At 39.7% G+C, this 13,793-nt stretch overlaps 1 protein-coding gene across 16 annotated transcripts in view; it reads right to left on the bottom strand.

The window, feature by feature from the left end:
- Positions 1-13,793, bottom strand: part of CADPS2 (calcium dependent secretion activator 2) — a 311,395-nt gene that overhangs the window by 243,333 nt on the left and 54,269 nt on the right. For 15 of the 16 annotated variants that reach the window (XM_083829288.1, XM_083829287.1, XM_083829297.1 and 12 more), the window contains one exon: positions 3,692-3,805. In XM_083829288.1, the coding sequence (XP_083685414.1) occupies positions 3,692-3,805 (114 nt within the window). Of the gene's footprint in view, positions 1-3,691; positions 3,806-9,644; positions 10,213-13,793 lie in introns of those variants that run through there. The other variant, XM_083829292.1, reaches the window with a different exon arrangement.

The following is a 13,793-nucleotide window of genomic DNA, read 5'->3' as shown; positions in this document are numbered from 1 at the left end:
AAAAGACAACGTTGGAAGATAAAGCAAAACTAGCCAGAGTCAACCTTCCCAAGTATTCCTGAGCATGATTTCAACACATTCTTGACTCTTATAACACAGAAGTTGATACTGAAATTGGTATGTATTTATTTATTTAACAAACTACTCTTTCAGCAAATACTTCTGGAAAATAAATCAAAGACTGAGCTACAATAAGTTCCTAACTCCTAGGGACTTATTTCTATATTCTGAAAGAGGAAAAAATCCTGAGGATCAGTAATTATAAACAGCTTTAATGACTTGAATCAGCCAGAACTAGTGATACAGGATTTATGTCATATACCCAAATCAAACCTTCTCCTTCACATTCAAAGTTAAAGAATTGGGTGCAGAAAACCACCTACAGTAATGAGACTAGCCTGGCTTTGCAAGCAATATAGTAATAAGTCCCAAACCATGACTACTGCATAAGATTAAAGAGAAATTAATCATTTTCAGAGTAAAATAATTACTGTGCAGACCACGTATTTGTTTCCTTCCATGTCAGATAAAATTGAACTGTAGCTCAGCAACTAAAGTATAAGGAAATTAATACTGAAGCTGATGAGATGCTGCATGGCAGAAACAAGCAAGATGTCCATAATTCAAGCTACTAACAAACGTCACAAGACAGGAGATGTGCTGGATCACATGTGGAAGACATACAGATGAGGAAGCATCAGAGTACAGCATTAGCTGAACACACAAAGTGGTAGAGCTTAATATTTTCAACAAATGGAAAACAAAGCAAATGAAAAAGGTACAAGAGACAAACAAGTGATAATAAGAAAAATATGTGGTTAGATGTACAGAAGCTGATTAAAGCGCACTGAGAAAGAAGAGCACTAGCTTGAATCAAGTCTCCTGGCCAGCTGGATTCCACTGTTGCGACGTTCATTAAATCTAACATTGCATACCGGTGACTATCTACCACAAACCTGATAAGGAATCAAAAATGACTTGGAAACGCCAGCTCAACCTGCACAACTGGAAATTGAAATTGCTGAGAAAGTCTGGAAGCAAATGTCTGGGAAAAAATAGAATTTGTGGAATTAAAAAAGAGACTACAGTGCATCTACTTATGGCTGGCAGATGGCTCACTGTGTATTAATACTGGTTCAAGATCCCACCAGTGTAGGGGTCATAGCAGTTTTGATAATAATACCAAGATCATTGGAAGCCTTTGTTTAAAACAGGTTATCTAGAACATTTGTGTGGAAAATGAAAAGTGGTGAATGTTTGAAAACAGCTGAAGAATTTGGCTGTTCCATTTTACTAGGATTTTTTTTTTTTTATAGGACTATCTTAGATTATGAGGCCAGTCACTTGTGGCATCCCGCAGGTCTCAGTATTAGAGCCAGTTCTCTTCAATATCTTTATCAGTGATCTGGATGAGGGGATTGAGTGCACCCTCATTAAGTTTGCAAGTGACACCCAAGTTAGGTGTGTGTGTTGATCTGCTCAAGGGTAGGAAGGCTCTGCAGGAGGATCTGGATAGGCTGAACCAATGAACCTAGGCCAACTGTATGAAGTTCAACAAGGCCAAGTGCCAGGTCCTGCACCTGGGGCACAACAACCCCAAGCAGCGCTACAGCCTGGGAGATGAGTGGCTGGAAAGCTGCCTGGCAGAAAGGGACCTGAATATGAGCCAGCAGTGTGCTCAGCTGGCCAAGAAGGCCAACAGCATCCTGGCTTGTATCAGAAACAGGGTGGCCAGCAGGACTAAGGAAGTGATTGTCCTTCTGTACTCAGCTCTGGTAAGGACGTACCTTGAGTCCTGTGTTCAGTTCTGGGCCCCTCACTACAGGAAGGACATTGAGGTGCTGGAACACATCCAGAGAAGGGCAACGATGCTCATGAAGGGTCTGGAGAACAAGTCCTGTGAGGAGTGGCTGAAGGAGCTGGGTTTTTTTAGTCTGGAGAAGAGGAGGCTCATGTGAGACCTTACTGTACTTTACAATTACCTTAAAGGAGGTTGTAGCAAGCTGGGGATGGGGCTCTTTTCCCAAGCAGCAAGTGATAAGACGAAGGGAAATGGCGTCAAGTTGTGCCAGGGAAGGTTTAGATTACATATCTGAAGAATTTTCTTTACTGAAAGGGGTGCGTGGCATTGGAATAGGCTGCCCAGGGAAGTGGTTGAGTCACCATCCCTGGAGGTCTTTAAAAGATGTTTAGATGTAGCGCTTAGTAGCATGGCTTAGCGGTGGACTTGGCAGTACTAAGTTAAAGGTTGGACTAGATGATCTTAGAAGTCTTTTCCAAACTGAATGATTATATGATTCTATGATTATTAAGTACAGCTTTTTCACTAAAAAGTTGGTTCCTCGTGAGTCCAAATAAGATTTACTTTTAGCCTCTTGTTAATGAGAATATCTGGACAGTTACTGTTTAAGCATTTATTTTAAAATCACTTTTATTCACTAACACGCCCTTTCCAAAAAACAGGTTACTTCCTCCAACATATCAAGCTTCTTTACACAGCTTCTTTAATGAAAGAAAATGAATATTTCAATTCTCCCACATGTTTAGCATCTTGAAACACGTCACTCCTCCAAAACCTACTGCTGGGCAGCTAACTAGCTAGACCTTATAATGCACAATCTTCCAAACTGTCCTCCTTCCCAACCTTGGCTTCTGCATCAGTTATATAGAAAAAAAGGATTACTTTCTAAGAACTCCGATACCATTCTTGCACCCCTACACAGAACCTCATGAACATTTATATTCTCATGTTTCACCCATAGACTTGTAACTCCATCAGACCCATTCCGATCTTTTCCACAAGTTCTTTTACGAGATTTTCTTCATTGCAATTACCACTGATCAGACCATGACCTGGAGAAAGCCATGCTGATTTTTCATATTTCTGTATGACAGATAGCCCATTTGTCCATTCCTAAAGATGTCGTAGAGTGAAATACAGTGGAAGGCCCTTCAAAATAAAGACAGGTTTAATACACAGTCCTTGTGATTCATTGAGCAAGTTTGAGTTGCATTAGACAAAATGAATTTACAGTACCTTTTGCTAACAGCAAGAAATAAATTCTCCAGCCGTATGCTCTTGATGTAATAAAGAGGACAGCGAACTGTCCTCTTAGTCTGGAACAGCACCTATGCCTTAGGCAATTAAAAAGACATCTAAAGATCTGCACTGGTGGAGGTAGTCACAGAACATCCCTGGGAAGCCACAGCAGAAGGTGAGAATTGGCCCAACCGTGCTGAAAGCTTTGCTGCTTTGGGAAGGGAACAGGCAGCTCTTCTCCAAGAATTCTGCACAGTAACTAGAAATCAGAAGATGCATTTCTCAAGATGGTAACTTACAACTGAAGCGCTGATTAAAAGAGGTAACTTAGACATATGGAGATAAAGATAGCAGTGCCTGGTTGTATCAAACACTGCCAGAAAGATTTTTAGCACCAGGGGTTTTTCGTTTTGTCTTTTTTTTTTTTTCTCCTTCTTCAAACTGAGTGGATATTTTCCAGTTTAGTTTATCTCTTGTGCCCAGACGGTGGATTTCAACTTCTAAAGAAGCAAAGCTGGAGTAGGAAGAAAATGTTTCTAGAAGGTGTGTAAGTTCACAGCTTTTGAAACTTAAAATTCCTTTTCTTATATATGCACTAAAAGAGATCCTATGAACTTTTTTTAAACAATACAGAAAACAAAGCATACTTACCTCATAGTAACTTCGCACAGCATTGCAGAATGCTTCATCTGCTACGATTTGTGTCTCTCCATTCAAAAAGGCCTGGAAACGTTCCTTCAGTGTCTGTAGCTGTTGTTTATTGAGCTATGTAAGACAAAGAAGGGAAGGAAAACAGTTATAAATGGAGTCAGCCTCAAAATAAAAATATGCAGTGTTATACTCTCTTGGAAGCTGTGGACAGTGGAAAAAAGTCAGGGGCTCGACAGCCAGCCAGCTCCAACTGAAAAACAATGGAGATGTTTCCATATTTTGAAGTGATCCAAGTACTACCATCAGTATGTCTAACAAGTATGCTCCCTGTGAAGAAAATGGACTAACCATGCTCATTATGAAATACATGCACTTTTGGGCACTGATGTTACACCACCACGAGCCAGGTCAAATAAGTAATCTGGGGGAAGAGCAGCCACGAGTCTCCAAAACAGGTACCAAGTTTCATTCGGTGGATTTCATATCCCAGCTGAGTGCATTTGAAAACAGACCCTTAACAGAGAATATTACGTGACTAAACATTGCAGTCTAGACATTTTATTAGAGTTTAACGTTATGGGAAAAAGCAAAATCTGAAAGCTCTCTAGGGATCCTGACACAGGCCTTCTTCTAAGTTTCAAAATAACTCTTGAAATATTCTGTAAGATATTTCTCCTCATCAAATCCATGAGAAGTTAGAATGTCACACCAAATGGGACTGCCGCTAACAAAATAATATAACCAAGCAATAATTAAAAAGTTGTTTTGCTTTCCCAGAATTTAAAAATTAATGTAAAGCCTTTGTTTCAGTATTTCTGAACATTAAATTTCACATTATAAAAATTCAATCACAACTGGCTGAAAACCTTATTCATCTTTCCCATATTTTGCTTAGTAAAAGTAAATAAATGTATAGCCAGAGGTTAAAAATATTTTTTCCAGGGGGCAAAAAGTTCGATTTGTATTGGCTAACCTGCAATAAATAGCATTACCTCGACAGTGTCATTGTTTCTTACAGGACTTTTCAACACCTGCAGGAAGTTTGGGAACTTCAGGCCTCCAGGTCTCTAGTGTCAATGCTTTGAAGCCATTTAAACTACAACACTGTTAAAGGATTAACAAAATTACTGCTATCCTCATGATGTGCCTATCTTGGACAACCTTCATATCAAAGGAGAATTTTCGTCATGCATAAAGTTTTCCATTTTATGGGTTTCTATGAAACATAGCAATTTACTGGAAAATTGTGTCTAAATTAAATGCAAAACCAAAAGCTGTTTTATTTTCACAGAAAACAATAGTACAGATATCATCTAAACAATACGAGAACTCCTCTGAAAAAAAAATGGTGAAATGCAGTTAGAAGCAATACAAAGACAAAAACTATGCTTTTGGAAAAAAAAAATGAATTAGTTGAAAATAAGATGACAAACAGAACTATCATCTAACTAAACAATTAGCAGTGCAGAACAAGCCCCAGGAAACCCTTAAGCAAGAAAAGGCCTCCCCCTGAGGTAAGCAAACTTCAGCAGAGGTTGCTGTGACTTGGAGCCAAGTTTCTCTCGAGAACAGCACACCAGCACTGACAGCTTGCCAGTGTGCACCACTGCTAGCTAAAAGTCAGTGTGAGGAGTACTGGTATTATGTTTGCACATACACAAAAAAGGCATCTATCCACCCGCCCGACATATCCATTCCTTGTGCACAATCTATACTGCAAAGGTTAACTGCTTTAATGGCAACCAAACTTTACTCTCAGATACGCAGGACAGGTCTTTCCTTTCATTCAACTCCCCTTGTTCTTCTCCCATCTTCTGAAGATACTAGACAAGCTGAGACATCAGCAAACGCAAATCATTAAAGACGTTTCAAGTTTTTCGTTCAAAGGTAAACACACACTTGTTCTCGTAGGGGACTCGAGACAGAACCGACCCTTCCCACAGCCAGTGCACCCCTGCTGCACCCCTGCTAGGCTCCCAGCTCCTTCATCCTATGGAATATTCACAGCTCTGCCACTCGAACACGCGGGCTTCCTGCCAAAGCAATTATGGAAATGTGTTTTCATGCTTGCAGACTTCATTCTTTAGGTGATTTGCTTGTCTATTACCCACAAATCAAACAAAAACATTATGAATAAGGCAATGAAATATAAATTTAATTCTGACTTTCTCATTTCTAACCATCATAGTTCAGCAAACTGAAATGCCTTTAAAATATTTATATACGGCTTTCATATTCATTATTTCAGGTAGTAAGTAATTCTAGGGATTGAATGGCATTTGAGGACTATTGTACATTTCTTAAATTACTGATGTTCTAGTATGAAATCTGAATGCGTAGGGAATAAAGTTCTTCTGCAAAGCTAAAAAATATTAATTCCAGTGGAAAAATATGAAGAGCTACACTTTGCACTAAGGACAATCTGAAGTGTATTTTACAGGTCCCATATACTGTCATATGTAAAGACACACTTGTGCTAACTGCGAAGACACAGAATAATTTATAGTAGCCCACTCTAACATACAGGTCCTCTGTTTTTTCATTTGACAGAATATTGACTCCACAGTGAATTCTCACTTTTTTGTTGTTGGTGGTCATTTTTAATGCATTTATTAACACAATTCAATTTGCAGCCAAATGTGTCTACAAAACATAAGCTTACAGTAGAAGTAGCTTATGCTAGAATCATAATAGCAACAAAGGGAAAAAAGTGTCTGTGGAAGACATTAGACTAGATATTCAGAAGAAATTCTTTACTGTGATGGTGGTGAGGTGCTGGAACAGGTTGCCCAGAGAAGCTGCGGATACCCCATCCCTGAAGTGTTCAAGACTTTAAATACTTCGTTGGATGTGGCTCTGGGCAACCTGGTCTAGTGGGAGGTGTCCCTGCCCATGGCAGAGGGGTTGGAACTAGATGGTCTTTAAGGTCTCTTCCAACCTAAACCATTCTGTGATTGTGACATCCCAACTCCTGGACACAGGCTAAATGCTCAACTGCTCCACAGCTGAGTTACTTTGAAGTTGTCCATCTTGGTCAACAACTGAAGAGAGATGCGGACACCAAGGATATCTGCACAAGTCCATGCATGATAGACCTTTGCATTCTGTCCCTCATAAGTACTTCTTTACATCTTTACTGTCAATGTCTCTATGCCCACATTTTAATACTAACACAAAGAGTCATGAACAGCAAAAATAATTTAAAAAGCACAAGAAAACAAGAAAGTATTTTAACATTACTACATGTCCCCCCAAACACAAAACTGAACTCAGACCATCACCTGAAGCATGCAGTAAAGCCTCACTGATTCTGTCACATCCCATCAACCTGCTTCAGTTTTGTATGCTTTATTTGGATTTTGCATTCTCAGTGGTATGAAATCTGTTGTCATAACTCTGCATGATACTTCTCAAATAACTACTGCTGCTTCATGGGAGAACGTATAACTAAATTCCAGTGACTCAGAATACCAGGTTTGATTGCATTCTGCAGGATGAGTTGAAGATAAGCAAAGTCAGCTTTATGGGAAAAAAAATTAACCACCCTAAAACTTTTTTCTTTATTGCAACCATGCAACAAAAAAGTTTCTCTTCCCTTCCATACAATGTACCTTTTGCAAAAGTTTAATTTTTTTTTCTGTTCATACCTGCTAACTGCAAGAGACTATCAAAGAATTAAAATGTATATTTAAGATAGAACAAACTTCTTAGAGCTATTTAATTAAGAGTATTTTTTTCAAGTTGCAGTAACAATTTCACTTTTCATAATGCACAGAGTAATATAAAGTTATCAAAACAGTCTCATGCAATTACCTATTAAAAAATTCTTCCCTTGCATTTAGCAACTCAAAGACACGTTATATATCCCCATATATTCCTCTTACAGAATTAAAGATTTATTTTAGATGCTTTATTCCTTCTAAAGCAAAACTTGAGTATGAAAACCTAGAGGCATTCCTGTTTTATCTGCACTCGTAACTTTAACAAATTCAATAAATGGATCTTACAAACGGAGGCTTTAATGTTATTTTTATCAGAACTTGTATTTCAAACAGATCTTGCGGTTTAGGGAGTTGTTCCAATGTTACACCTTTTACTTCATTAACCAATAAACAACAACATTTTAAAGGAAAACTCAAGCATATATGGATTTGTAAGAGTAACATTTTATCTTCTGTTTGAAAGAAAAAAGGAAAGAAAAAAGAAAATCCTAGCTTCACAGGATTTGATGCTAGATTTAGGGCATTTTCATCTGCTTCCCACCAGCGAAGTGCACACAGATCAACTCAGTACTGCCCTAAATGTATGTGGCCAACAGCAGCTGGCAAAGACCTAAGTCACACTGCAGCCACCCCCCACAAAACTTTATCCTCCAGACTTAAAAAGCAAGAGAACTGCCTTGTGTCAGCCACCTGCAGCCTCCTGCCATGCGCCAGGCCACAGCCTGCAGCTGACCCTGTTCTCTGAAAAATACAGAAAACCAAAGAGCTGGCACAGGAGGAATAACACTCTGAACCATTGCCACCTTGTGGCAGTTTTAGAAATATAGCAAGGAAATAACCACATATTAAAGGTCTTCACACCCAGAACTTCCAATTGCGTGAGGATCAGTAAGCCTGTGACCTTAACGCAAGCTACAGTATTTCTGCTTCTCTGCTCCCAAGCTACAACGTAAATTACCCTTTCTCAGACCATATGGGTATTTTAGGAAAACAGCAGAAGGTGATGACTGCAATTATAAACAGAGCTAGATAAAAAATTTCTTACACAGACTACAAAAAACAAGGGATAGGGAGGAGCCAACCAAAGAACCACTCCGTAAATTATCAGTTGCAACATGTAGGAACTATAGAAATAAAGATTACATATGTCCCTCCTGAAAAATAATAATAATTATTATTATTGGACAAATTTAGCTAAAAGTATACATTTTGAGACCAGAGAAGAGTGGTAAATAAATAACCTGATGATCCTTTACTCAAAAAGCTGCTTCCCCCCTTTATTTCAATCAAGTGAAAAATATATTTCCTGAAAGAACAGAAATTAATGAAGAATAAGGTCCTTTTTCACCCAACTTCTCACTTTTTCAAACATAACTTTGCTTCTTGTCCTGCCAGACTTGTGGAAATTATGCCAAGGACTAACTTTTTGATTCCATTAACTGAGTTTTGCTGCAGAATAATTTGCCCCATTGCCCATACCTTCAACCAAAACCAAGATGATGAGAAGATAACAGCCAAATCCTCTTACAGTGACCCTTTACGAACAACTCCAGGATGATAAATAAAATCTATTACAAATGATTTAATAGCAATTCAAAGAGATCACATGTTCAAGGCCCCACACATTTAAGAAGTCCACTCACACATCAAAGCAAGTTTACAACCTGAGCTCCACACACACCAATAAAATAAGAATGCATGTGTTGTGCATGGACTGTTTTTATTGGTTTTATTTTAAGATTTTGTTTCACGTATTTTCACTCTGCGATGAGAGGTAGCTGGTTAAGTGATCTCACCACCAGTCCCCTAGTCCCCACCCGCCTTCCCAAATCCTCCGACCACAGCAGGATCTCAAGCTCAGGGACCCCGTTCCAGGGCCTCCTCTGCAGGGTCTCTCAGCTCAGCTTTGTGGTGTACTGGTCAACCTACCACACCGACTGCTTTCCAAGGGAGCCTCAGACATGTAAACAAAGCTTCTAACAAGACTCAGAACTACTCTCACTACCAAGCTCTTGAGCCACCCCAGCCTTCATCCCAGCTTCTCACCACAACTCATGTTGGTGGTGGGGAGGGTTTTACCCACAGGGTTGGTCTCTGGAAAGACACACGCACACTTCCTCTGTGAGAGTCACAGGCCTGGCCCAGAGCCTGAGGCCAGGCCTATCATTACCCTCTCCTAAAACAACAAATGTCTGTCCCACATCATCAGCTGCTAAAGAACTTAATCTTACCTCCATGACGAAAGTAACCCCACAAGGCAAATAGCCAGTTACAAACAGTGATCCTCAACCCCATTTCCCCTCCTTCTCCTCCATCCTGCTTCCCCTTCCAGTAGCTGTCTTCACAAACAAGAACATCACCTGTGGTTTAGAGCAGAGATAGAGTGTGATTATTTTTAGTGAATTACTCAGGAGATGGTCTTCTGAGGAGTAAGACCAAGTAAACGGTATTAGAGACTCTCAGAACTAAACCAGGGATGATAGCTGCGGTTACCCTGCTGAATTATGTGCGTCTCCACAGCATACAGCAATGGCCCTATACAGTACGTGGGTGGCACACAATATATGCTCTCCCTTACTATTCATTGCTTAAACTGCTTTCATTTTCTAAATAATGGATAAATATTTTGCTGTCACTTAGCAACCTTAGCAGTTTTTTGTTGTTGTTGTTTTGTTTTTTTTATTTTCTTAAAGCTGAATTTATTCCAAGTAAAACAGTGTCTTTAAGGAGTCTGCTTGCTATCACTCAAATCAGACTACTGTGTGTACATACCCATTGTGCAACAACTGAGCACCTCAGAATCAAATATTAGATTTACAAAACCAGATACATTTACCATACAAGTTTCCCATTCTTTATAATCAAGCAAGCGCAACATGGCATTTATCTCATTAGCCTGCCACTTATTTAAAAACCAGAAACACTACCAATAATGTATTGGTCATTCAATTCCACTTTTCCTTCCAGATAAGAAATAGTTTCTGCATCATTAAGTCAGAAACTTAAAATATTTTCATCATCCAGGGAGAAACATTCAAGATTCTTAGACAGGACTGTAAAATGTTTCATTAGAAATAGAGAGCTTAAGCATTGGTTTTCTTCAGGGAGTAGAGGGTTGGGAACAAAAGGCACAGGTAGCAAAGACAAGTCTGATTTTTGTGAAAAATTTAAGCACATTGCACTGACCACCAAGATACAGAAATGAGGTCAGCTTCCAAAAAGTACACATTGGCCACATGAGAGGGAAAGAAAAACAAGTATTTTGATAGTGACGGGGATCAAATATTTCATAAGAAAAAAGATCAAACCTTCCTAGTTTGTTGGACATAAGAATCAAAAGACAAAGAAACAGGAAAAAAAAAAGTTAACTATTTAGAAATTTCTCATAGCAACTACAGAAATTTTTCTTTGTTGTAATAATACATTCTTAACCTTACACAGAGTATGCCACACTAGCAAACAAAACTGTTTGTCCTAAATGCAGTAAATATCATACCCCAATACAAGCTATCTCCTCTGAGATTGAGGTTGTCACTGCAGTCGCAACCATTTTCTTTGTACCTACTCCTACTACCTAAGATTTGCTGCAGAATTTAGCTGACAGTCATCAGCTAGCTTCATATTATTGTACTTGTTTCTTCCATGTAGCAGACTTCACCGACCTCCTGTGAGTCTTGGGTGGCTGCACAGACATGCTACACCTCGGCCAGCTATGCTCTGCTGTCCCTCATGCCACCACTGTTTGGGGCCATCCCCCTTTTTGAGTACACAATGGCTTTGCAGCTTTAGTTCCTTGAGGTTGCCAGAACCCCAAGTAAACCATCTTTCCTAAAGGCTACATATGCAGAGCTTCAAGCCAAGAAAATGGACAACAGTTCATACATGTTACCATGAAAATTACACTTAGCAGAGATGCGTACATTGATCCTTGTCCATGTTGGGAGCCTCGTCTATTTGTGTCTTTCCAGAAATGAAAACTGAAGGAAGTTTTAAAGGAAACTGCTGCTAACATATAGATAGATGTACGCTCTGACTCAATATATTATCAGTCTGAACTATACTGGACTGAATGGATTTACATCACTCATCTCCCTATACAGCTCAGCTCCAGTTTTCCTTCTCTGCATCTATCTCATCTTCTACACCCTGATATGTTGACCGTGTACCCCCAGAACTATTTGCCAGACAGAAGAATTATGTGCTCCAAAAACCATCTTTCTGATTTTGCATAACTTCTCCACATACAAATTAAGCAATCAGAAACAGCTTTTTCATACCTTAAAAGTGTTGCACCAATGAGCTTTGCTTGCCAACAAGCTTACACCAGGACACTTGCTGTATCTGCCAGCAAAGGTCTCTGAAGCATAGCTGTGAAGACACAGCACTACAGCAGACTTGTTTGAACTAACAGAAGCATCAGCAAAATACACGTTCCTCCAACCTACTCTCATCTTTCTGAAGTTGACATTAATGTCCCATTTTAGCCCACTTTCTAACGAAACACTGTGATCACACAACCGTTCCTTTTCTGTGCAAATGTCAGCTTTTTCCCCACACAGGTAACTTCTGAATACACTTCCCAGTTTCCACCAATTCTGATAAAATGTGGAGGTTTCACAGATAACAAGATTTTACCTTCTCTGAAAAACTGAATTAAAAAGAAATGTAAATTACTCTTCTTAGTAATTGAAATGCAAGAAAAACAAAGACTCTAATTTCTGTTTGGCACTTGGCAAATACAAACATGAAGTTACATGCCCATCACACTCTATGGCTATGCAGTTCATGACTAGCTTGGCTCAAGTTCAAGGAAAAGAAAGGGTAACAATAAAAACCAGAATAAATCCGGAGTAAAGTATCCATTTTATTCTGCATGCCTTGGTCATTCTGATGACATTTAAACAGTATTTCACCAAACTATGTAATTTTACAAAATATTTTCCAGAAACTTTAATCTGGTTTTATTAATAAGCAAAACGGTGTCCATACTCCACTTCTCTGCAAGGGCTGCAAATCAGAGATATTCAAGATTGATGGGACCTCTGGAAGTCACCTAATCAAACCTCTTTTTCAAAGCAAGGCTAGCTAGGAAGATACATCATGCAGCTCAGGACCCCGTCCAGATGAGCTTCGCATATCTCCAAGGATGGAGATACTGCAGATTCTCTGTGCAATCTGCTCCAATAATTTTTTATGATTTTTTTCCCCCAAAATATCTAGTCAGAAATTCCCGTGTTGCAGCTTGTGACTATTGCTTCCTGTTCTTTCACTGTGCAGCTCTAAAATGAGTCTCGTTTGATCTTCCCTATAGCCCTGTCCCCCTTACAAAACAGCATTCAACCTCTTAATCTTCTTCGTACTTTAACAACCCACATCTCTCCACCTTTCCTGGACGTGTTCCACCTCCCTAACCATCTTAGGAGACCCTGGTGTATTTCTTCCAGTTTGTAGATAGTGTTCTTCTATCTGACCAAAAAATAGACACAGTATTCCAGATGTGGCCTCACCGGTGTCAAGCTGATGGGAAAATAAACACACTTCCTTTGACTAGGTGCACTCCTGCTAATGCAGCTGAATATGCAGCCAGACATCATTACCACCACTCGTGCTCCACTCGCTGTCCACCAGGTTCCCCAGGTCCTTTGCTGAAGAGGACCCAGCCAGTCAGTCCCTTGCCAATAAAGATGCATGGGGCTGTGGACCAGCTGTGTGGCTTGGCTTTCATCTGTGATGAACATCAGGAGATTCTTGTAGGCCTATCTGTCCAACAAGACAGGAGTCCCCTGAACAGCAACCCTGCTCTTTGCTATTAAGTTCTCCTCTCAATTTGATGTCACCTGAGAATTTGCTGAGGCTGTGTTCAGTTCTGTCTTTCAGGGCATTAATGACATTCAGCAGCATCAGCCTCAAGCCCTGAAAAACATAACTTTAACCAGTCGGCTAGGCTGCTGAATTCTGACTGTTACCCTTTAAGCCTAAAGGTGTGAAGTTTTATCCAATCTACTTATCCAGTCCACTTTTCCATTGCTCTCTCCTCATCCACTGAGGCAGACACTTCATTAACGAAGGCAACTGGATTGGTCAAAAGCAATCTTCCCTTGGATCTATGCTGCCTGTTCCTCATCACCCACCTGTCCTTTATGTGCTTAGAAATAGTTTCCATGAGAACTTATAATATTCCATAATATTCCCAGGGAACAAAGTGAAGCTGACCAGCTTCTGCTTTCCAGGATCCTCCTCCTTGGTGAAGACTTCTTGCTTATGTTGAATGTGACACAATACTTTATTTACCAACGACCTCCCTGCATCACTTTTCAAAGACGATAGAGAGTACCTTTGGATGAACTCTGTCTGATATCATCACCTAGATCCAGCCTAAT

This window comes from Anser anser (genome assembly GCF_964211835.1).
Source record: "Anser anser genome assembly, chromosome: 1".
Lineage (NCBI taxonomy): Eukaryota > Metazoa > Chordata > Aves > Anseriformes > Anatidae > Anser > Anser anser.
The sequence above is the reverse complement of the archived record's forward strand: the minus strand, read 5'-3'. Positions and strand labels throughout refer to the sequence as shown.